Source organism: Triturus cristatus, chromosome 7 (genome assembly GCF_964204655.1).
Source record: "Triturus cristatus chromosome 7, aTriCri1.1, whole genome shotgun sequence".
NCBI lineage: Eukaryota > Metazoa > Chordata > Amphibia > Caudata > Salamandridae > Triturus > Triturus cristatus.
In genome coordinates this window covers 70,985,424-71,011,754 of record NC_140590.1, presented here as the reverse complement: position 1 = coordinate 71,011,754, position 26,331 = coordinate 70,985,424, and the positions used below count along the sequence as shown (strand labels likewise).

At 44.4% G+C, this 26,331-nt stretch overlaps 1 protein-coding gene across 1 annotated transcript in view; it reads right to left on the bottom strand.

The window, feature by feature from the left end:
• LOC146808850 (phospholipase A2 inhibitor gamma subunit B-like) overlaps positions 1 to 26,331 on the bottom strand; it is a 183,955-nt gene that overhangs the window by 103,284 nt on the left and 54,340 nt on the right. The window contains exon 2 of the mRNA XM_085615674.1: positions 3,040 to 3,156. Coding sequence (XP_085471800.1) covers positions 3,040 to 3,156 — 117 coding nt within the window. The remainder of the gene's footprint in view (positions 1 to 3,039; positions 3,157 to 26,331) is intronic.

Below are 26,331 nucleotides of genomic sequence, written 5' to 3'. Positions count from 1 at the left end.
GCCGCTCCAATTCAGAGACTCACCCTTTACACTGGTGGGTCTCTTCACCCAGATACCCAACCTATACACTAGTGAGTCTCTCCACCCTAGATACTCGACCTTTACCCTGGGGAGCCCTTCCAATTCAGAGACTCACCCTTTACACTGGTGGGTCTCTCCACCCCGGACACTCACCCTTTACCCTGGGGAGCCGCTCCGATTCAGAGACTCACCCTTTACACTGGTGGGTCTCTCCACCCCGGACACTCACCCTTTACCCTGGGGAGCCGCTCCAATTCAGAGACTCACCCTTTACACTGATGAGTCTCTCCACCCCGGACACTCACCCTTTACCCTGGGGAGCCGCTCCAATTCAGAGACTCACCCTTTACACTGGTGGGTCTCTCCACCCCGGACACTCACCCTTTACCCTGGGGAGCCGCTCCAATTCAGAGACTCACCCTTTACACTGATGAGTCTCTCCATCCCGGACACTCACCCTTTACCCTGGGGAGCCGCTCCAATTCAGAGACTCACCCTTTACACTAGTGGGTCTCTTCACCCAGATACCCAACCTATACACTAGTGAGTCTCTCCACCCTAGATACTCGATCTTAAACATTAATGAGTCTCTCAACCCCAGATACTCACACTTTACACTGATGAGTCTCTCCACCCAGATACGTACCCTTTACACTGGTGAGTCTCTCCACCCAGATACGTACCCTTTACACTAGTGTGTCTCTCCATCCCCCATACTCACCCTTTACACTAGTGTGTCTCTCCATCCCAGATACTCACCCTTTACACTGGTGAGTCTCTCCACCCAGATACGTACCCTTTACACTAGTGTGTCTCTCCATCCCCCATACTCACCCTTTACACTGGTGGGTCTCTTCACCCAGATACTCAACCTATACACTAGTGAGTCTCTCCACCCTAGATACTCGATCTTAAACATTAATGAGTCCCTCAACCCCAGATACTCACACTTTACACTGGTGAGTCTCTCCACCCAGATACGTACCCTTTACACTGGTGAGTCTCTCCATCCCCCATACTCACCCTTTACACTGGTGAGTCTCTCCACCCAGATACGTACCCTTTACACTAGTGTGTCTCTCCATCCCAGATACTCACCCTTTACACTGGTGGGTCTCTTCACCCAGATACCCAACCTATACACTAGTGAGTCTCTCCACCCTAGATACTCGATCTTAAACATTAATGAGTCCCTCAACCCCAGATACTCACACTTTACACTGGTGAGTCTCTCCACCCAGATACGTACCCTTTACACTGGTGAGTCTCTCCATCCCCCATACTCACCCTTTACACTGGTGAGTCTCTCCACCCAGATACGTACCCTTTACACTAGTGTGTCTCTCCATCCCAGATACTCACCCTTTACACTGGTGGGTCTCTTCACCCAGATACTCAACCTATACACTAGTGAGTCTCTCCACCCTAGATACTCGATCTTAAACATTAATGAGTCTCTCAACCCCAGATACTCACACTTTACACTGGTGAGTCTCTCCACCCAGATACGTACCCTTTACACTGGTGAGTCTCTCCATCCCCCATACTCACCCTTTACACTGGTGAGTCTCTCCACCCAGATACGTACCCTTTACACTAGTGTGTCTCTCCATCCCCCATACTCACCCTTTACACTGGTGGGTCTCTTCACCCAGATACTCAACTTATACACTAGTGAGTCTCTCCACCCTAGATACTCGATCTTAAGCATTAATGAGTCTCTCAACCCCAGATACTCACACTTTACACTGGTGAGTCTCTCCACCCAGATACGTACCCTTTACACTGGTGTGTCTCTCCATCCCCCATACTCACCCTTTACACTGGTGAGTCTCTCCACCCAGATACGTACCCTTTACACTAGTGTGTCTCTCCATCCCCCATACTCACCCTTTACACTGGTGAGTCTCTTCACCCAGATACCCAACCTATACACTAGTGAGTCTCTCCACCCTAGATACTCGATCTTAAACATTAATGAGTCTCTCAACTCCAGATACTCACACTTTACACTGGTGAGTCTCTCCACCCAGATACGTACCCTTTACACTGGTGAGTCTCTCCATCCCCCATACTCACCCTTTACACTGGTGAGTCTCTCCACCCAGATACGTACCCTTTACACTAGTGTGTCTCTCCATCCCAGATACTCACCCTTTACACTGGTGGGTCTCTTCAGCCAGATACTCAACCTATACACTAGTGAGTCTCTCCACCCTAGATACTCGATCTTAAACATTAATGAGTCCCTCAACCCCAGATACTCACACTTTACACTGGTGAGTCTCTCCACCCAGATACGTACCCTTTACACTGGTGTGTCTCTCCATCCCCCATACTCACCCTTTACACTGGTGAGTCTCTCCACCCAGATACGTACCCTTTACACTAGTGTGTCTCTCCATCCCCCATACTCACCCTTTACACTGGTTGGTCTCTTCACCCAGATACTCAACCTATACACTAGTGAGTCTCTCCACCCTAGATACTCGATCTTAAACATTAATGAGTCTCTCAACCCCAGATACTCACACTTTACACTGGTGAGTCTCTCCACCCAGATACGTACCCTTTACACTGGTGTGTCTCTCCATCCCCCATACTCACCCTTTACACTGGTGAGTCTCTCCACCCAGATACGTACCCTTTACACTAGTGTGTCTCTCCATCCCCCATACTCACCCTTTACACTGGTGGGTCTCTTCACCCAGATACCCAACCTATACACTAGTGAGTCTCTCCACCCTAGATACTCGATCTTAAACATTAATGAGTCTCTCAACTCCAGATACTCACACTTTACACTGGTGAGTCTCTCCACCCAGATACGTACCCTTTACACTGGGGAGTCTCTCCACCCCATACTTAGCCTTTACACTGGTGAGTCTCTCCACCCAGATACGTACCCTTTACACAAGTGTGTCTCTCCATCCCAGATACTCCCCCTTTACACTGGTGAGTCTCTCCACCTCATACTTAGCCTTTACCTTGGTGAGTCTCTCTGCCTCAGATACTCACCCTTTACACTGCTGTAGGTCGACATGCAGACATCCTCAGAAGAAGCACAGGTTTGTACGCTGCCTATACACATGGCTGGGTTTAGGCCGATACATGTCTGGCACTGTCGGGCATAACCTGGAAGAGAAGGCACATCACAAAATCAATTACATAAAATATGAGATAATCTCCATCAGAATAAAAACACCCTCAAAGATCTGAGTAACTCTATGAAAGCCACAAGAAGTGGTGCATAGACAAAGATACAAACAGATTGTGACAGTGCTGGCTGCCTCTTGGTGCACACAAGGTCTCCTGACTAAGTCACCCTGCCCTTGAAGATTCATTAAACTCGGTTGCATTAAACATGTTATCAGGGCAATATACCTCAGACTGACGCCTCAGTCACTAACACATGATGGAACAAAGATGACTTCAGAGGAAGTACTCTATCAAGCATTGTTGCAAGTAGCAAGCAGGCCCTCGATCAAATTATTTGCCCCATGGAATGTTTGAAGGACACAAGCCTTATTATTTACCTTGCTCATTTTGTTGGAGGTATGTACATGAGGCAAACCAAGCCCCTAACCCCTGCGGTAGATTATATGTAGTACTGAATAGTAGCCAACATCTGAGGTAGGCTTACAGTGACAACTCAGGACAACAAGTGTGCACAGATACAGGAGAGATCACAAACACAGCAGCACAGGGTAGGGGTATATCCATGAGGCTAGGAAGAGTGTGGAGAGGTAGACATGCTCTCACACTAGGCATGCTGAGCCTTCCTCTCATATCTGCCCAGGTCCCTTAAGGGTTTGTTGGGTGAACCCCAAAATATTGACCTCCATTTTGTGAGCTGCAGTTTCCCCGTGCCCAAGATTGAGAAACCAAGGACCAGGAGGTGGTATGAAGGCAGACTAGTGTCTCTTTTCTGAAATGTAAAAAGTGATTTCCCTCCACCCGTGATTGCATCCCTTTCACCTGTTTGCTTGTGGTTGTTGCAGTTTAAAAAATCTATTTTTAACCTGCCTTTGATTGCATCATTTTTCACCTGTTCTGTTTAGAGATTTGTGGTTATTATTTGCCTGTGACTGTTTTATTTTACTTGTTGAATTGTGGGATTTGCAGTCCAAAATCTGTTGATTTTTCCCACTGCCCATGATTACCTGTTTTTCCCTCCCAATGTCTCCCTTGCTCTGTGCTCAGAGCTGTGTGATAAGCAATCTATCCCAGCTCCCATTTTGTGTTAGCAAGTGAAGTGAAACCAGATACCCCACCCCTTTCCCCCTTAGCAACAGAGATATCATATATCAAAGGGTAAACAGAGGGTGCTCTGAACAGCAATAATCTGCTGTTAGCTATTTAAGCTGTGTTTTTAGGATTGTACACTTGTTTATTGGCTAGGAAGGTGAGTCACGTTTTATACAAACCGTTGTGTTAGATGGCAAAGTTTGTAAGAACTCAAAAGTGTGGATTGAGCCTGTCTGTCTCCCAGGTGATTCTGAACAGAGGAGCAGCTTCCAACTCCCTGGCCAGAAAGCATTGCCTGTGGTTGCAGGGACCTTAAATAGGCTATTGGATGCTACAGGTGTACACTGATTGGTGGTTGCATCTGGTGTTTCTATTGGATTATGGTTAGTGTTTTCTGGGTCAGTGATTCTATTGATGTAGGGCTTAGGGCTAGTGATCTGACTTTAGGGTTTTAGATTGGTTCCTGTGGCTGGGCTTTCTATTGGACATGGGGTTTAGGGTCTCCTGCTTGATTGGCTGCTGGGACTAGGGTTGTGATTAGGGCTAGGCTTTCTATTGGATGTAGGGATTAGGGTTTCCTGTCTGATTGGCTGCTGGGACTAGGTTTGTGAATAGGGCTTGGGTTATGCTTTCTATTGGACGTAGGGTTTAGGGTTTCCTGCCTGATTGGATGCTGGGACTAAGGTTGGTACTAGGGCAGGGGTTAGACTTTCTATTGGACGTAGGGCTTAGGACAGAGGTCTTCACACTGTGGGGCGTGCACCCCTGGAGGTCTGTGACTGCATTCAAAGGGGGCACAAATGCCTCAGCAAAGAAGTGTAAATGAAGACTGCCTGGAAGTGTGTCCTTCTTTATTTTGGGGGGGAGAAGTGTGTGTGTGTGTGTATGTGCATGTGTGTGCATGTGTGAATGTGGGTGCGTATCCAGAGAGGCATAGTTTTGTATCCTAGTTGGCCCAGTGTGGAATATTGACTTATGTATTTATAGTGCTATGAAGTCCCAGCCTGTGACAGAAAGCACTGTGAATATGTAAGTCATTATTAATTAGTAATGGCAAAGGAGGAACAAGATCCATGTGTAGTGTCAAATTTATGGTCCAGACCAGGGGGCAGTATGTGTGGGTTCATTATTTCATTTACAAATGAACAGTGACAACTTCCTCAGAGAGATGCCCCCTAAGAAGGTTGTGCGATATAGGGGCTTTAAAAAAAAAAAAAATGGGCCATCACAATAATTTGTGTAGCAGGTACTGAGGCAAGGGTGTAAGTGACCACTGTCCCACAATAAGGTCTTCCTTACTATAAAAAAAGGTGCTGTGGGGACTATTGTCCTTGTTAGCATTTGAGCCCGGGCCACCCTTGCTACTTTTATTTTTACACTCGAGGGCAGAAATGTTTCATTGGTGCTTCAGGTAGAGTGGCACAAGTGCCCCATGTCCTGAGGAGCCAAGAAACCCCCATCATGGCAGTTTTACCACTCTCTTTGGCTTGCAATGGGGCCCATTGCTCACCGGCTATGTCAGTGTTGCTTTCAGCCCCGGAGCAATGGTTCAAGGGAGGGGAAAATTGAAGCAGAGGAGGCACCTTAGTTTAGCCTCAGCGAGATGGCAGGTAGAGGAATGTGGCAAGATCGGAGCCCAGTTTTTAACAAATGCCCGCTTTGCATGGCAGAAGCTATTATAAGTGAAGTAGGTCCAGCGGTCCAGGGTTCTAAGGGGCACACTGCATTATAGTTATGACTTTCATTTTAAAAAGGGGTCATGACGACTTATTTTCATATGTAGCATTTGGGCACCTTTGCAGAAAAAAGAGTGCTATCATATGGGAGCTTCTGTTTTTTCTTGAAAGGGGCAGAGAGCTTGTTGCAAGGTTGGCATGATGGTCAGGCAATTTGGGGAAGAAGTGAAAGCGGCAGCGGTGATAGTCTGCTCCTCAGGGTCTCAGTTATCATTAGTGGAGCAGGTCCAGTTGCATTAGGGACCAGGAGTGCGAGGGGCTCACAACACCCCAATTATGGGGAGCAGTATATTTGGGTCAATTATCGTCTTTGTTCGATGTATTTGCCGTTTTATATGTCTCACATTCAGTGGGGACTATGAGCTAGAGAAAATACCCTCCCCCCCCCCGTCTACGGATAGAATCATCAGAACTGACTTTTCGAAAAGAGTTGAAGACGCTTCTCTTCCCTAAAGGCTAGCCCCTCTGCTTTACTTGGTCTCGTTGAGTAGGTGCTGTTGCAATCCTTGATAGCGCGGGGACACACTGGTAAGTGTAACCAGGCGCTCTACAAACTCAGAAATAAATAAATAAATGAAATAATCTCATAAGTCTTGCCCCCTGTGCTCAGCTCCATCTCTACCACTCCCCAAATCCTTCTCATAAAGTTTTGGCGGAGGGCCAGACTTCAAAACATCTTGCTTAGACATACAAAACCAGACATAGTATTCATATATGAATCATGGTTGGGAGATGACATGGCTCCAGTCCTGCATGAAGCCATTCCTCTAGGCTATCAAACGATCACCTAAAATTGTATAGGCAAAAAAGGAGGAGGCCTAGCTGTTGTGTTCAGACAAACATTACATATCAGTAAAGTTAACAACATCTTCATTAAAAATTGGTGGCCCCTTTTCACCAGATGCAATCCTACACCGTATTCCTCCTGTAACTTCCTGCTCCTTCACATACCTCCCCCCAGCAAAGCACATTCCCAGACACACTTCTAGACACAGTTTCAAATCTGAAAACACTACACTCCAACCTATGGGCCCGATTCACAGAACTAACTTAAGACAAAATCCTAAACTTACTACCCTTTTCGTATTCACAGGAAGCACTTAGTCATTTTGGTATTTACAGAAGACACTTACTCACTTTGGTATTCACAGAAGTTAAGAGTCCTAACTTTAGGACTCCTAAATGCCTTCTGTGAATACCGAAAGTCTTAAAATTAGGATTTTTCTCAGTTTAGGAGTCCTAAAGTTAGGACTCCTAACTTTACTACTACTAAACTGAAGGCATTTAGGAGTCCTAAAGTTAGGAGTCCTAAGTTTACTACTACTAAACTGAGAAAAATCCTTATTTTAAGACTTTCGGTATTCACAGAAGGCATTTAGGAGTCCTAAAGTTAGGAGTCCTAACTATACTACTACTAAACTGAGAAAAATCCTAATTTTAAGGCTTTCGGTATTCACAGAAGGCATTTAGGAGTCCTAAAGTTAGGACTCCTAAATTCTGTGAATACCGAAATGAGTAAGTGCCATCTGTGAATACCAAAATGAGTAAGTGCCTTCTGTGAATACCAAAATGGTAGTAAGTTTAGGATTTTGTCTTAAGTTAGTTCTGTGAATCGGGCCCAAAGTGTTCTGGGTGACCTCAACATTTGGTTTGACAAACCCAATATGCCCCATCCGAAAACAATCATCGCTGGCCTAGATTTTGTCCACAAACCCACACACATCACGGACACATCCCAGATGTCATTTTTGCTAATACAGAACTAGTTACCTTTCAAACAATGACTCCAGTCACATGGTCAGACCACTGTTTGCTTGCTTTCCAACATAAAACATAACTAAACGATGCACTTAAAACCCCCTTACGTGAATCCACCTATCGATTGTGGGACAAACTCAATTTGGAACACTTAGAAACACAACTAACATCCAGTTCAGATTTAAAAACAATAAATTATGTTGAAAAACTATGAGTGGCTACAGGAAGCTTTTGATATCTTGATACCACTAAAAACCAGACAACAGAACAAAAGAAAACAAGCAGCTTGGAGAAATACGGAGATAAAAGAGATAAACAACAAATTAGAAAGCTGCAACGTATCTGGCTAATCAAGACAAACTTCGCCTACAGAAAATTAACAGATTAAACAAGTCAGTTATAAAAAAAGCAAAGAAAAGAAACTATTCAGATAGAATTCAAACTGCAAAGCATTACATGGTGAAAGCTGAAACGTTGGACTTAAAACAAAGACAAAAGCAACAGCACTAACACGATTGCAAAACAACAATCCAGGAATACTCTAACCCAGCCTCTCCCTTTCTTCTAACTCATTCCACACGATGTATTTATGGACCTGGTCAAAGCAAGCAGGCCTGCCGACAGCCCTTCTGACCAGTGTCAACCGCAAACCTTCGATACAATTCTTCTAACCACATCTGCTGCTAATCCAGTAAGAAGAATAATCAACAGCTCCTTAACTACCGGAATTTTTCCAGAAGAACTCAAAAAGTAATTCACACGTCCATTACTGAAGAAAAGAAAATTGGACACACAGAACGCTGACAACTACAGACAGATTATAAATGGACCTTTCCTGGGCAAACTGATATAAAGAGCAGCATTCGCCCAGTGTCACAATCCATTGAGGATAATACCATACTTTCTGACTTCCAAACGGGATTGCGTCCAGGAAGAGGCACAGAATCTGCCCTACTTGCCATCTGTGATGACCTGAGGAACACAGTTGACCGCAGTGGGGTTGCTGTGCTACTGCTCTTGGACCTCTCGGCTGCCTATGACACGGTTGACCATGACACCCTGATATAAAGACTCTATGAAGCCAGCATAGCAGGGACTGCGCTAGACTGGATCACATCCTACCTTTGTAACAGAACTAATGTCATCCATACCCCCACCTTTTTTGTCCAAACTTCACAAATTCAGGGGTCCCTCAAGTCTCTATCATCTCGCCCATGCTTTTCAACATCTACATGAAGTCATTACTGGAACCGCTCAATCAATTTCACATCATGTGCTACAACTATGCAGATGACACGCCAATGCCCCAAAGACATTGGAAAACTCGCCGATTTTCAGTTGTCTCTGAGCAGTCGATCAATGGATGATGCAGAGCCATCTCAAATTGAATGCTTCCAAAACGGAAATACTCAGGTGTGACGATTGGAAATATTATGACCTGCTCGCTGCCTGACCTGATGATCTGGGAACATAGCCTAAAGTACCGAAGGAAGTAAGAAACCTCGGAATGACCATGGACTCTAAGCTATCAATGAATGCCCAAGTGGACAAACTAGCAAGATCAAGCTTTGTTGCTATAAAAACTCTGTGAAAAATCTTCCCTCATTTGAGATTTCCACACAAGGTCCAGGCTACCATCTCCCTTGGTCTGCCCAAACTCGATTACGCCAATAGCCTCTACCACGGATCACTTTTAACAACCATGAAAAGACAACAATGGATTCAGAACTCAGCTGCCAGACTACTCTTACATATAAAACCGCAAGACCACATCTCTCCTGCCTTGAAAGGCCTACACTTGTTACCGGTTGCCAGAAGATCCACGTTCAAGCTGCTTTGTATCACCCAAAAAGCGATACATGGAACTGGGCCGATCTTCATCAGGAATTATACCTCGTCTGAAATCCCAAGATACAAGAAAAAAAACATGTGTGGCATGTTCAAGCAGCCCAACTATGGAACTCTTTATCCCCCAACATATGATCCATGGATAATCACCTTATCTTCAGACCACCATACACAAACAGAAATATACAGCATATCCCTCGTTATATAAGCATTTATTTGTACTATAGATATGTACCTATATATGTGTATTGATTTGTATAAACATGTAGAATAATTATGTTTTTAAAAATATAAATATAGAGAGATATTCATTCGTTCTGCTTAACAAATGCACATATTACTGATAGTTACATTATTCTATGTTTTTAATATGTATATCAGTGACTACATAAATAAGTACATCTTTTAGCATAATTATTTATCTACAATTGCTTCACTATTGAATTACAAAAAATATATGAATAAATAAATAAAATTAAAGTACAACAGAACTGTAAAGCCAGAGTTTATTTGATGCATCTTTAATCTACATATACTACCTCCCTTTATGTGGCGATATACCTTCCATGTACTAATGGATCTATATATTTATTTCTTTTCTTCTAATTTAGCAAATCCAATGCACTATCCTAGTTCTCACCCTGTACCACTCTCAGTATATCCTCTACCTCAACTCTCTGACTCATCTCAAACCTCTTTCTCCTTCTCTTTCTACTTCTACTTTCCAATGCACTACCCTATTTCTCACCCTATACCTCAATCAATATATCATCTACCTTCACTTTCTTATCCCAAACCCCATACCACTACTATGACCCCCAACATAACCCTTTCTAGACTCTTCCCTACTCTACCCCTCCTTGCATCATCTCATACCTCTTTTACAATACCGATCCCCAAAAACAAGCCTTTCTAAACCCTTCCCTATGACTCTTCCCCTTCCACCTCCCTTTTACTCATCCCAAGCCTCCTCCTACTGCTATAAGCTCCAAAAGAAACGCACAAAAAAAGATTTTTTAATCCTTCCCTCTCCAATCCCTCCACTACCCTTAACAATCCAAATAACAGGCTAACATGTCCGCCACTCAAATTAATTTCATTTTTCACTATACAAATTCATCACAAATCCTTTATAGGTTTTCGGAGTAGCGAGCTACTCACCGAAAAAGCACTTCAGCACCTCTTCAGGGGTAGCAAGCATTATATAAATGCAAACCATTTTCCCTCTTCTGTCCCTCCACTATCCTTCTCAATCCAAATACCTGACTAACCTATCCACCACTCAAATTACTTTCATATTTCACTATACTAATTCACCAGTAATAATTTATGGGTTTCGGAGTAGCGTGCTACTCCCCGAAAAAGCGCTTCGAAGCCTCGTCAGGGGTAGTAAGCGCTATATAGATGGATTTACAATTACAATACAATACATTGAGACCTTTGCTGAAGTACATCAACGAACAGTGAATCTGAAATGAAAAGAGAGGCCACTCCAGATTTGCGGTCCATATGCAGAGAAAGCCTATTAGATTCAGCATTCTTTGTATCTGTTTTAGATTTTTAGACTATCTATGTGGGTGCTCTTGGCAGTTTAGTGTCTACAGAACATGTTGAGTTTAGATGTGAGATGCTCTAGCCCTCCTTCAAACCCTGGCTGCCAGCACCACCGTGTTGGTGGACGCTGAGAATGGATGGAAAGTGGAAACCAAAATCTAAGAGTTGACTTCTCCAAAAGAGATTCCTCTTTTCCTCCAGGCCATAAAATATATAAAAATGCTTATGCATGGGGAAATAAAGGTTTCAGGGATTCAAAAAGTGCTGTAAGTATCCACTCACAACTCTCAATTTTGAATTTATTAATAGACGGTGACCATGGCAGCAAAAGATATAACTTAACCCATGAACTTCAGTACTTCAGAACATTTGCAACCTTCAGCCTCTAATTCATCCAAATATTTATCAATTCTGGACTTCCCCAAGAGGGGAATTGTAAAAAGGACAAAAATGAATGTGACAACAGGTAGGCAAATGCAGAGAATACAGAGGTCAAAAGTCAGAATTAAAGAGGGAGTTCTTGGGTGCTTTTCAGAATGACATCAGAGAAGTTGGAATGTTTCAGATAGTAGGAGCAGAAGAGTGGCTAGCTTCTGGTCAGCCAAGGGCCTTTTCAGCCACAGAATGTTTGTTAGAGGAGTACACAGGTTATTGCCCACTAATGTCTTTGAACTTAGTTATACATGCAATTTTCAGTCACCCCTCAGTGAAACCTTTAAAACGCCACTTAAATGCTTGCTTTTTGAACTTCATTTCCACCTGTAACCTGCTAAAAAATGTCATTGCACTGATTGTTGACTCTCTACTGAACAACAACCTTCACTCCTTCACCCCGCGGATATGTCCTTCTGCAAAGTAAAGAACTGATTCAATCAGGGGTGCATTCCCCCATCAATGTGGGCATTTACCAGAGCCTGAAGCATTGCCCAGGATTGACCGTGTGATTATGTACTCATGTAAGCTCGTGAATTTCAGAGGAAGAACTTGTAGACTGATTTTTGGTTCTCGAATCCTAATTAACTGACACCCTATCCCTTCCTGCACCTAAGGCACCCGCTAAACTAAATCGGGAATGCCCGGACAGAATAGGGAAGGGCGAAAGGGGAGGGCAGAAGGGAAGGGTGGTAGGGGGACAGGCATATTAAATGGAGGACCTGCATGGCTGAACCATATCCCCTATGGCATGGTGGTAAGTGGTTTTGGAAACACAACACCCAGAACAGAGAGTAATATGTACATATGTCTATCAAGTGTAAATATTTATGTATTTATATATGTGTTGTTCACAGCCCTGACGAAGTTCAAGTGCAAACTGAACGAAACGTGTTGACTGAATGTTGTGCGTTGATGCAAAGTACTCAAATTGATTTAATAAAAGAGATGATTAAAGGGAATGAATACCTGTCCTTACGCATTTCCTTATTGACTTTGGATAAGAAGCTCTATGGTGCACCATTTCAAATATTCAAGACAGGAAATAATTGTTTACATTATTTACTGATCTTTAAGAAATTACTTTTTGTCATAAATTTGCCTCTTTACAGAACATTCATTTGCTTTTGCTGTTTTCTCAGGCACGATGTTCATTGAAATTAAGGGTGTGGCCAACCTGTAGTCTCCTCTAAAGAGATATTAGATGCCAAAGCACTCTGCTTCAATTATTGGAAATTTAAATTTGCCAAGCAATAGCAGGCTTTTGGTTGAATATACAGCCATAGGGACCTGGTGCAATCTAGAAGTTTCAACTAACAAACACCCAGATGTAGATAGATGAAAAAGAACCAGATTGGTTGAATATCTCTGAAGCCAGCAGATCAAAACGCATAGTAACCCATGGATCTAATGGCTCCGGTATGGATAATGGATCACTTTGTGAAGATGGGTTTGGAGATGCATTTTCCCAATCAAGTACTTAAAAGATTTGAATGGGGAAATAACTAGTTTCCGGGAACCTGTCTGTAAGTATTTCCCTCATTAAACATTTTTCAACTTTAGAAAAGTGGAATAGTATGTGGTATGGCTAGGTGGCCTCACCATGTAATTTTATCACAATACCCCAAAGATGGTCCTTGGATTCACACTAGTAAACCTTAGGCTCAGTCATGGTAGAGTGGCAAAGAACAGTCAGGCTTTACTAGAAGAACATGTGCTAAGCATTTCAGAGTACCATCACTGTCGCTAAGTAATTGGCACGACTTGAAAGAAATTCAACACCAATTTATAAAAATAGAGTATATTTTTATTTTCATCTAGACAACAAAATGAACGGAATAGCATACATATAATGGGAGTTATACATTTCTGAAGCAATATTAAATCACTGCAAAATAATACATGGAAAAGATAACATTGCGGTCAATGGCAAAAACCACTAACGACAATCGATAAGATGCAGGTCTAGTTGCATTCTACCCTTGCTGGGTAAAGGTGATGTGGGTCCCAGGAGCAAGCCACAACAGTAAGTTCAATTTTACCTGGCCAGTGGAGCCTAGGTGCAGAGTTGACCTGGCAGTCCATGGTGCTGAACGAGAGCCACGAGAGAGCTACTTCTACTGCTGAAACGATGCTGCGGGAGAAAAGGATGCAAAAGGACAACAACAGAGAGGTTGCTGAAGACGATCACAGGTCGGGTGGTGTTCCCTCTGTATGCAGCACCGAGTAAAGGGGTCGGTTGCCGGTCTTGGCAGCGGCAAGCCCAGCAAAAGCCTTCTGTAATGTCAAGGGTCCGGGGGAGGGACGTAGCAGCCTAAGACTTAGCGGCAGGCAAGACTACAACTCCCACAATGAACTGGACCACATAGATTTGGGCGGTCCTGGGGAGGGACCGATGGCCAGCGATTCTTTTGAACCGGTGAGTGATTTTACCTACAGTTTGCAGGGGACTAGTGTCAGAGGAGACTGAGGGTACTTCTCATTTCAGGAGTCCAGAGTTTTAGCCAAAGAAAGGGTTGTTCACTCAATTCCAATGCAGTTGCCTCAGGACTGAGCATCCCTCTTTTGCTTTGCTGCTGTGGGCAAAGTCCTGTTGTCAAAAAAATGAGTCTCCCCTTGGTCCTTCCTTGATGCAAGTTTTTCAGATCTGAGGTACTGGTGTCAGGGGGTCCCTTTAACCCTAGATTTAGGGGAGTTAGGGGAGTGTGAGCTATAAGCCAAGGGTCAGTTAGTTCCTGCAGCCAATCTGCCCCTGAAGTGACCACATCTGGGGGTGTAGGTCACCTTTTCTAGCCAGAACCAACTATTTCTGCCCTCCTAAAGATGGCAGAATTCTATTTTAGGGGTACAGATCAGGTTGCTCAACTTGGCTAGCCTTCCTGGAGGTGTACACCTCCTGCATATTTAATTTCCCACCTTGCCCAGGTGCAAGCGTGCCTGGGGCAATGGAAGGGCTGTGCCCTTCTCACGGGGTACATCTTAGGTGCATATCAAAGCTCACCGCTCTAATGTGTCACTTCACTAGCCTGCCTGCCTGAGGGGGGAGAGGGGTGGCCTCCTAACTGTTCAGGCCTTTGTTCTTGACTCCCAGGAGTGATAAAATTGCCTGGCAGGAGGTCAGAATACTGTCTTGGTGGCAGCAGGCACGAGAAAGGGCGGGCTGGTCAGCCAGAGCATAATGAAGCTAACATCTAAGGTGCCACCTGGGTGCATGCCAGTCTTTCCTTTACAACAGATTTGTGTCAGGGGAGAGAAAGCACATAATTTGACACTAAACTCGATATATCTAGGTGGTATCATAATGGCGCGAGCAACCTGGGTATGCCCGGGTGCAAGTGCCATGTTATCTATGGACCAGCTATCACTTATAGTGTACTATAATTAATTGAAATTGTATTTATGTAGCACTTACTACCTCTGATGAGGCATCAAAGCGCTTTTTCTGCGAGTAGCAAGCTACTGCTGAACCAATGAGAAACCTCTTTGGCTCCCATTTTCCCAGCAAAATAGCTTGATCAGATGATCACTCACCTCTAACATCTGCAATGTTATTCTTCAAGTAACAGATGTTACTATTTACTAGTGAAACAGAATCGTTATGGTACAAAGAGCTATGAGCAATGTAGTATTGTCTTTTTCTTTCAGACATATTCCAGTGAAAGAAATTGGGTTGCTGTTTGAGGGGAGAGAGAATGAAACCGTATTTATGCAGAAACCACAATCCTTGGCAGGGTGAAGTCCTAAACACTCCCTAAATTGACCTGTGCTCAACCCCCTGGTGGCTTGGCACAGGGCAGAAAGGCATAACTTAGAGGCAATGTGTAAAGTATGTGTGCAATAGTTCAAGTAGCACAAAACTAAAATCACAACACAAAAGGGATCCCACACCCAATTAGAATAATGGAGTACTCTTTAATAAAGAAAACAAGATAAACAAGCATTAATGCAGCAGAAGTTACAATAGACCAGCATTTGCTCATTGATACTTGCCAAAGATTATTCATATCCAGCGTCGGCAGGTCTTTCCCCCATATTCTCTCTGGGATCCGGAAGATTTCCTCCCCAGCTGCGATACCAATGCGATATTTCTTTCTTAAATGGATCCTTCTCCAGCATCTTCATTTCTAAAGAAAGGTTTCCCTTTCTGTTTTCTTTTAGTGACTTTGCCCAGCTTGATAGTTGATAGTGTTTGAATTTGATAAAGGGATGTTATTTACTACTCATAGAGCGTATTGGACGCCGAAGAAGTTATCTAAATTTAATGGGGCAGCAGTGAAGAGTTGTCCGAAATGTGGACTGCAGAATGCAGATGACCTGCACGTGTTCCGGTTGTGCCCCCATCTTGATGGTTTCTGGTTGGATGTGGGTAAGACTTTAGGAGAGGCAGTGGGAAGACAGCTAACTGCAAGTACTGATTTAGTTATCTTTGGGGTGACGGACGTAAATGTAGTAGGAAATGTAAATAAGGCTCAGGAAAACTTGGTCTTCTTATTGATACTCTTGGCCAGGAGAGAGGTGTGTATAAAATGGCTAAGTCCTACCCCTCCACTTCATAGGGATTGGCTATCTTCAGTTTTAAAAGTGTATAATTTAGATTAAAAAAAGAAACCATTCTCTAAGAGATATGAATTTTGGGAGATATAGGAAAAGTTGCATATGGGTTGATTTTATAAATATATAAGGCTGTGACACCTACCTTGCTAGAAGGTTTGGTGTCCCCTCTTGAAATTTGGTCACAAAGTCCGATGATTATGTGTGAGTAACACAATATTGATGAACCCCCCCCCCACCCTATAAGGTGCTAATTTTTTTTTGTAGCCAAGTGTCGCTTTTAAACGTGACTTGGTTCTGTCCAAGACTCTTTTAGACGTTGTAAGCATATGCTTATGGTTGTACTATGTTAAACTGAGCCTTTTATCTATTTCAATAAAAAGTATCACAACCTTTGTGTTTTTTGCTTTCAATGTTCTGCTGTCCATTAATAGTGACAGTATAAGATGATTTGCCGGCAGTCTCTAAAGCAAACAATCCTTGACAAAGCCAATAGGGCTCAACTTTGTGACCTGATGTATTTGCCAATGTTTTTAACTACGCAATGGTGTGCAGCATGTAAAAAATAAAAAACATTCTATGATGCGCCTGCCCATGCATATGCTTGCCTACAAAATGATGTGAAAGCAAAAGTATTTCTTTTTTTAAAGCGGCCCGGGTAGTGGAAGTAACACGGGGGTAGGGTTGACTGCGAAGCAACCAGGAGAGGGTTGCAGGTGAATCCAATGCAATGCAAAAGCAACGGGCGTGGAGGGATAGAGTGGAAGACTAAAAGCAACACAGAGATTGGGGTAAAAGTAAAGTAAAGCGCGGGTGCCGCGATTATAGCAAAAGTAAAGAAATAGATTGTTTTTTCCATTTCTTTACTTTTGCTATAATCGCGACACCCGCGCTTTACTTTTAAAGTAGGAAAAGGTAACGCGCCGGTGCCGCGATTATACCAAAAGTAAACAAATAGCTTTTTTTTTCAAAGTCTTTAGTTTTGCAGCAATCGCATCACACGCATGAGGCTGACGAGGGAGTGGAAGAAGGGAGTGGGTAGGGGAGGGGATTAACGAAAGCTGAAAGTGATTAAAGACATCGTGCGGCAAGAGAGGCAGATGCCAGCTGTGTACGTCGCACTCACTTGTGCGCTTAACAGACAGCTGGTGGCCTGCAAAAGCCTGTGGTGGGTAGCGCTTCGAACCCCGCTTACTAAATGTCTTGCCAGTGCAGCGCATGCGCTGGCTCAGGCGAGAGCTAAAAATGATAGAAATCTACTCACTAGAACCAGAGACATGAAGCTTTAAAGATTTAGGGGAAAATATCATCAGAAAGTACAAAGCGACAACTGTAGAAATCTGGTTGTGCTAGACCGAGACAAAGTCACAAGTTCAGGCTGACAGCCAGAGAGTGCAGGCCGGCTACAGGGAACAAGTTAGACTAGCTGAACAAGAGTACCTTGAGTCTTGGTTGCAGAGCATTGCATGGTTCCACACCGAGGATGCATTGCCTCACTGAGGTGTCGGTTCTGTGGAGCTTCAAAGCTGCAGTACTGGGTCCTTTGTTGTCGTCGAGGGTCCCATCGATGAGGGCTTCTGATGCGAAGTCTGGCAGCCATGGCAATGCTTCAATTCCGAGAAGCTGTGGGCTTCAATGTGAGGACCTCCGTCATTGTCGAGGCTGCAGTCAGTGAGAGATTGCGTTGCGAGGGGCTGCATTGAGGACATGCCAGTCAGCTGTAGTTCCGATGCAGCTCGTGAGGTCGATGCAAAGTCCTTGCACACAGTTAATCCATGTAACAGAGGTGATGTGTCAGTTCTGCTCAGGGTTGCAAGGCGCAGCAGAAGATATTTGCCAGTACTGCTGGATCCAAAGATGGGCTGGCAGAGTACCTCCAGGTTCACTTCCAAGGGTCCAGGACTAAGGTGGCATCACTTGGCAGGGTAGGACTCACAGAAAGAAGAGTCCAGGTTCTGGGTTCAAGGTTGTGTGAGCCTTTGGTCTCTGAGGCTCTAGTAAGGTGGTCAGCCAACTATCCATTGGAGTCAATCTGGGATCCTGGGTTCAACAGATGCAAGTCGAGTCCTTCTCACCCAGGCATGAGGGAAGCATTCAGCAAGTCAGCACAGCAGGGCAGCAGTCCTTTAGAGCAGCAGTCCAGCTTAGTGTCAGTCTTTATAGCAGCACAGCAGTCCTTCTTCCTGGCAGAGTCTACTGGTCGAGAAATATACTGAGGACTTGGTGTCTGAGTTCCAATATTTATACTAGGTGCCTCCTTTGAATTGAGAGAACCTTCTTGAGGTTTCCCTTTGAAGTGCACATGTTTCCTAGCCCTCTGCCCTGGCTTCAGACTAACTAAGGGGGTATGCGCCCTTTGTGTGGAGGCAGGACACAGCTTATTGAAATGTAAGAAGGACTGTGCCCAGCTCCATCCTCCCATCCTGCCAGTAATGGCACATCCAGCCACACCAAAGCTCTCTATTTTGTGTGGCTGTCTAGGAAGAATATACAAAGCCCACCAGTCAACTGCACCCAATTATGTGATCCAGAGGAAGTCTAAAGGCACTAAATGGCTAAGGCAGGAAAATTCCAACTTTCATAATTGTAACTTAAAATCCAACTTTACCATAAGAGAGGATTTTTTATTACAAATCCAAATGCATCAAAGATGAACTGGTTACCTGCTCCCATTTACATATTACAGATCATAAAATAATTCCAATGTTATCCTATGGGAGAGGTATACTTGGCAGCAGTGAAAAACAAATGTATGAGTGTTTTACTACGAGGACATGTACAACTTAAATGTGTATGTCCAACTCTTTAAAAACACTGCACCGTGCCCTCTGGCCTGCCCAGGGACTACCCAAGGGGTGAAATGTGTATTAAAAAGGAAGGTTTGGGCCTAGTAAAAAGGTTTATTTTGCCAAGTGAAATATCAGTCTAAAACTGCACACAGAGGCTGTAATGACAGGCCTGAGACATGTTTAAAGGGTCACTTATGTTGGTGACACAATATGTGCTGCAGTCCCACTTGTAGCATCTAATTTACAGGCCCTGGGTACATATAGTACCACTTTACTAGGGACTTACAAGTAAACTACAGGTGCCAATTGATAATAAGCCAGTTATAACATGTTTTAAGGAGAGAGCACAAGCCCATAAGCACTCATTAGCAATGGTAAAGTGTGCAGAGCACCAAGGCCAACAAAAACGAGATCAGCAGCAATCAGGGGCGTAAGGCAAAACGCTTGGGGGAAGACCACCATAAGGCTGACAGGTCTAAAAGTGGCACAACCAGTGCTGCGATCCCTGGGGTGACTCTCTACTTGACAGGCCCTGGGTACCATAAACTAGGGACTTAAAGGTTAGTTAGCCTATACTACTGGCACTGTAGTCTGGTTAGCAGGCCTCAGGGCACTTTCAGAATCAAAAACTAAGCAGCATCAGTAATACAAACCTGGGATTGACCATACAGAAAGAGGCATTTACTTACAGTCCCCCCATGACAACATAAATAACAGTATTAATGACATCATCAGTGACATCACACCAGAGACTTCATTGATTTCACAGAAGTTGCTCATTGCTCCTGCAACCCAAGAGCCCATTGAGCTAGGCAGTTGACTATGCATACTAGAGTTAGTGAGCAGGTCCTAGCCTTCGGCAAGGTATAACAACTGTAACTTTACTCAGAGCATACTGACCTTGGGCTTCGGCCATCCCTCGCAAGCTGAGAGGGGCTCTGTCTTCTCAGGCTGTTAACCATGAACTTAGGCATGTTCTCGCAAGTTCTGTGTGCAAGGCCTGTTCAAGACCCATCGGGGCACTGTTTGGTAATCTCTCTCAGGATCTTGTGAGAGAATTCTGAAGTTAGCATGCTAAAATTGTTGGCCGGTTAAGATTCCTTTTAGGTCAGTTGGAAAAACTGTGCGTGTGTGGCTTGTGAATAAGTAAAGTTCTTTTCTCAGCATCCATCCTGTTGCGTGGACTGTTTAGTTGCAAGACACAGGCTTTAGACCAGAGGCGCTGCACCTATGCTGATCTGGCTTTGAGCCTATGGACGAAGTTTTGGCTGGGCCCTGAATAGTGTGTCCCGATGAAGAAGGTGTACTAGATATGGCCTTCGGGTGAAGGTGCAGGGCCTGGCCCTTTTCTAAGTACTTCAATTAGCATACCTTCCCTGAAGACTTCTGCCCTCAGCCAGTGGCCATTTGCATCAGATTTGGGCTGGCAGGACCTGGCATTGTCTCTCAGAAACCCAGCTCCCATATCCCTCTCACCCCATCTAATGGCTTTGGACTTCTAGAACTCAAAAATGAGTGCAAAAGAGAAATGATCTGTTTTTTGGTTTGGCGACATCATCAGTGATAACAGTAATGTTCTCATGGATATCATGTGAAAAGTCATAAATATTGCACAGGGAAGGAGAAGAAAAGGAAGAGTAGCTATTTATTCAGGGTGAATTTCAGTAGATTTGCTTTATAAAGTAACAAAAACATACCTTTGACATAAGTATTTTAGGAACATTTAGAATGTAATTTTGTTTTCTGAGTAAAGAGTCGTCATACCTGTAGTGTTGCGTAAATATAGAATGACGGAACTCTTTTGGTTCCTGGTGGACTCCGTAGACCTGTGACGTAGGCGTTGGAGGGTATGGAAGTGAATGCAGGTTTAGAACGTTGAGCTCTTGTTTACACATTGATCAATAAAGACATTTATGACTACTCTCTCTGCATCGCATAGTCATTGGCAAGTACCCCGGCTGGGTAGGATGCCACAATACCTCCAGCTTTACAAAGCTTTTGCAGTGATGTCTCCTTATGAGTATGATGTTCCTTGCCTCGAGAGCACTTATCACTGTGCACAAAATGCACCCCTGCCAAAGACCCTGCTGCGAGACTTTCCATCGCACACAGATGTCACTGAGAACAGGGCGTGTCCTTCCACCTAGTCCTGTGATCAGCTCCACTGGTGTACACAATAATCTAGAACATTAGTTAAAGGTGAAATCCGAATTCTGGTTAGTTCATCTATTTAATGATGACAAAAACCGCAATCACAACAGGGGTAGGGGAGAGGATGTGGCGTCACTGCCCGAGCTGCCTACTTTGGACCTGGCGAGCAAGGTTCGAGTCTCGAGATGAGCTCAACAATATCCTGCAATTCTGGGAAAATCACTTAATATTTCCGTATCTAAAAAAATTAATTCTTCTGTCCTTGTGTAATGTAACTGGTGCTCTGTAAAGTGCTCCAGAACCTTCCAGTTGTTTACGCTATAAGAAAATGAAAGGAAAAAAAATGGACGGGTGCAATTGGTGAAATTGATTGGTTATCAACCTTCACAGAGCGTCTGCAGCGAACCAGCAAAGTAACTGCTCTCGCGCCTGTCCACTATAGATAAACACTTGCTATTGGAATGTTTGCTTTAATATTAAAGATTATCATCGGATTGTCTGAGACATGCAGGAGAGAGTGACACTGTTTCTGCTAAAACAGAAGACAGTGCACTTTGTGTCAATATCTGTCAAATAAAGAAATATTACTGCATCTATCGTTTCCCGCGCTGTTTCATTCGTTCACCCCTATATAAGAGGTCATTGTCTCAGGCGAGGTTCGGCCCTGAACAACGTGTCAGTGTCTCAACCAGGGTTCACCCCTGAATGAGATGTGAGGGTCTCAAACGTGGTTCCGCCTATAGAAGATGTCAGTGTGTCAGACATGGTTCAACCCTGACTAAGATGTTAGTGTCTCAGACAATAGCTCCCCCCACCCCCTCTGATTAAGATGTCAGAATCTCATATACAATTTATCCCTAAAAAAGATTTTAGTATATCTGGCTAACTCCTGAATAACATGTCAGTGTCTCACACAGGGTTAACCCCTGAATTAGAGGGCAGTGTCTCAGACGTGGTTCCCCCTATAGAAGGTGTCAGTGTCTCAGACGTGGTTCCCCCTATAGAAGGTGTCAGTGTCTCAGACGCGGTTCATCCCTGAATGAGATGTCACTGTCTCAACCAGGGCTCACCCCTGAATAAGAGGTCAGTGTCTCAGACGCGGTTCCCCTCTATAAAAGATGTCAGTGTCTCAGACACTGTTCACCCCTGAATAAGATGTCAGTGTCTCAGACATGGTTCACCCCTGAATAAGATGTCAGTGTCTCAGACATGGTTCACCCCTGAATAAGATGTCAGTGTCTCAGACATGGTTCACCCCTGAATAAGATGTCAGTGTCTCAAAAAGGGATCACCCCTGGATAAGATGTCAGTGTCTCAGACAATAGTTCCCCACGCCTCCTCGGATTAAAATGTCAGCATCTCATACACAATTTATCCCTAAAAAAGATTTTAGTATATCTAAAGAAGATTTTAGTTTCTCAGAACACGTTCACCCCTGAAGAAGATGTGGGTGTCTTAGACACAGTTCACCCTGACACAGATTTTGATGTCTCATGCACAGTCCATCCCCGTTATAGACAAGAAAAATAAGCATCTTTCTCTGCCACATCTTGGTCTTCCTGTGGACTTTGAAACTGCACAGATTGCTTTTCTCCGAGCAACGCCAGGTGTGAAATTCAGATCGCCCCAGCAAATATTGATATGAAAACACCCTGTCTGAACTGGCAAGAAGTGCTTATCAATTATTGTTAGAAAAGATCATTATAAAACCGTCTGAATCAGCCAATAGAGATTTGTGTAGGGAAAATATTCTTACTAACCATTTCAGACTGTACTGACTAGTAAAGATGCTTCTCCCTAATCTAGGCTACAAGACCACCCACAGGGGGGCCCATCTGGCCCTTCATGGAAAATGTTTCCAAGACTTTATATCACTAATTACTTTGCTGCCGTAAATGACGCTTTCCGAGTAAAATATATATAGGTGCTAAAAATGTTCTATTGCTTTGTATGGTCCTTACATCTCACACAATTACAATATTTCTTGGCACTCGACTTGTGAATGACCATCTTTGTGATTTCCTTTCAGGCCCCTGCTCCGGGCAGCTTTCGCCCCTATAGACAGTATGTTGAAGGCACACCAGCAGTCCTTGTGTGTGTGTGAGAGAGGGGGCAGGTCTCAGTTATTTGGTTCAAAGGGCTTTATAGAACCCACAGAAACAGCTAACAAGGTATTCACAATTTCCTCCATAGCATCCCGACCACAGCAGGGTGCTCCAAGGGAACTGAACATCACTAGCTCAGGAGTGGGTCAAATAAAGAATTGGGCAATGGGTCACTTATGATTGTGTTAAGATAAATCAGTTCTCGTATAACCTGGGAGGACAGCGGGACTGGGCTGATTTTCTTTTTGAATTTAACTTTCATTCATAAACTTCACAGCTCAAAATAAACTGAATCAAAGGGCTGAGAGGACCAGTTTTGGAAAATCCAAGCAACACTGGAGCAACTTCCTAGGAGGCAGAATGACACGCCTAATAGCCAGTAGCATAAAGGTGAGACAGAAATACTCCTCTGGACTGGTCCGAGATGTGACTGACATCATCAACAACCAATGGATGAAAGGAAAGACCCAAAGAAGCACAAGGCTGGGAGGGACAGACCCAAAGCCCCATCTGTGAGTGCTGCAAAGACAAGGCCAGCAGACAAGATCACAGCCAGGCCAGGCCTGACAAGACTGGCTGAACAGCCAGCGCCTCACCTGGGAATCTGGAGATCCTTTCTTCTTACATTAATCTTGTTTTCCTATTTCCTATCTGAAGGATTAGCCAAAGTCGCCACTCCAAGCCGCTTTAAGTGTTCCTAGTGTCTTCACATGTGCACACATTTGTTTAGTGGATTGCATAGCTCGGCAAACTACTGCACCTGCGGCAGAGACTCGTGGGTTACCAGCAGGTTCCCGGTTTAAATCTTAGTGAATATTCGCAGTTTCATCCTTCGCCGGACAATACAAAATAATACAATTATGGAACATACCCACGTTATCTCCGTAAAGGCGAGATTCTTTGAGGCAGTACGTCAGTGTAGTAATTATTGGTGTGTAGTAGGGCGGAAAGGGTGAGCTTCTCCTTCAGGTCAATGACGACGTTCAGTAGATGCAATGATAGCGTTTCTGTACAGAGCTCTTGCAGGCTGCGTGGCGCTATGGGACTATATTTATCATCATTGTAAAACGCCCGATCGAGAGAGAGTCAGCACGGCTCTCCCCAGGCGCAAGAACTAGCCGTATAAAAGGAGGAATGCGGGACGGGCCTGCCACAAATGACTCAGTCTTAGCTGCAGGGAGCGAGCTCCGGGCCTCTGTCCAGAAGGACCCCGCCCACAGCCCACTAGCACCTTGGCTGTTCTCAGCAGTCAAGAATTCAAGGTCACTGGCTCGGCCACATCCAAGCCGGGGTGCACCCAGGACAAGTGCGGCCGGGACAGAGAGGCGGACTGGCCTGAGGTCACCCTCAGCTGCCATCTGAACCCGGGCTTTATGCCCTGCCTTCAGCCCTCCTGGCTTATAAACCGAGAACACGCTGCATGCTGGGATTGTCTATCCCATTCTGGCAAGTTCAAGTTGACAAAATACTGACAAGGCCAGTAGGTCTGGGTTTGATGGGCTTCTGCACGTAATGGTAGCACATAGGATTGATGGACTCTAGAGGGGGGCAGCTGGAGGGGACAGAGAAGTAATCCCTAATGCAGTTCAATGCAAGCGCTGGCGTGGAGGTGGAAAGATAGGGGAGTCCGGAATGAACCAACAGATTAACAGGGAGGACAGGGCTCAAATCAAGAGTCTGGCTTGGCTCTGTGAGCTCGTGCACGAGCTGAGCCCTGGACATGTTTGGAAAGTAAGTCATGCAACACAGATCTTGTGTAAATATGACAATGTACCTTCAGAATGCAAAAAGTGTTTTCCTTTATCACCTTAATACATGAGATTAAATCACATCGTTGAGAGGTTTTCATTAAATGTGATAGTTTCTAAGCAAGAAGGTAAGAACATTCTTCGCCCCAAACCCTCTTCACCCCCCTGTCCTGACAACCATGACATGAGTGAACTAGGAGTCACCTCACTTGTCATGTACACCATATACCTGGGATAGATATTTAATATACAAGGAGCAGCATTAGAGTCTAGTCCATCACACACAGCTCCCCCGCCCTGAGACAATAGCACTACTGATTTCTTAGGCAAGTCAGTTGCTATGTCTACCTCCTATGTGGCCAGGATTCTAATTAAAGATGGGGCCCATTATAGTCTGTTAAACACAGGAAGTTTTTTTACAGTGCAGACCGCTTTTCTTGCTGCCTTCTTTCTTTTCTGCCATTCTCTTCCCCTAGGCCAAGGTTTGATTATCAATTAAAACCCCCTGCACCCAAACCTGAATACCAGTGCTCTCCACCTACAATCGCCGGCTGTCCGCCACAAATTAAGCACTGCCTTCAAGGGGGGTGTTAGGTCGTGAGCCGGTGAACATTTTTCAGTCTCTCATGTCGATATTTGGGACCTCTCATGATTAGTTTACATTCTCTGCATGGAAAGATTTATGCCGGGACACCTCCTCGTGAGGTAGCTGTTCGCGCTTTACAAATATCAGTATTATTATTATTATTATTATTATTATTATGTGGAATGAATTCAACAGAATCTTTTAAGACTTTAGAGTGTGTGGTTGCCTTGTTTACAGGTGTGACTGTGTGTTCATGTAGGCGCTATAGGACTGCAGAAGGTGCCTTATTGGCTGCACAACAGAAAAGTCACAAATCCGGATGCCTTGGAAGAAGCTAATCATGTACCTCATCTAGGAAAGGTGGATGATGTGAAAGCAGATGAGGTGCAGATTGTTGGACGACTGGGGGGGGGGGGGCAGTCGTGTTGTGTGACTGGCTGACCACACGTGCATGAAAGTGTACCAGTGGAATGTTCTAGAAGTTAGTACAGTTAATTAAAGAAAAGTGCTGTGGGGCTTGAAGGTTATGTTATGTTATGTTACCTAGTTTTATATAGCGCTCAGCTGCCCCAGCAAAGGGGCGTCCCGGCGCTTCTTGAACAAGCAAACTGGTAAACAACGATTCAGAGAAAAGGAGCCAAGACAGACCTAAACACCCCCTAAGAACAGATAGGTCTTAACGGCCTTCCTAAAAGGCAAAAGTTCGTCGATGGCATGGATATGGGCAGGAAGTGAATTCCACAGCTTAGCAGCTAGTACACTAAATGAACGGCCACCAGCCCGGACCCTTTTAAAGCGTGGAAC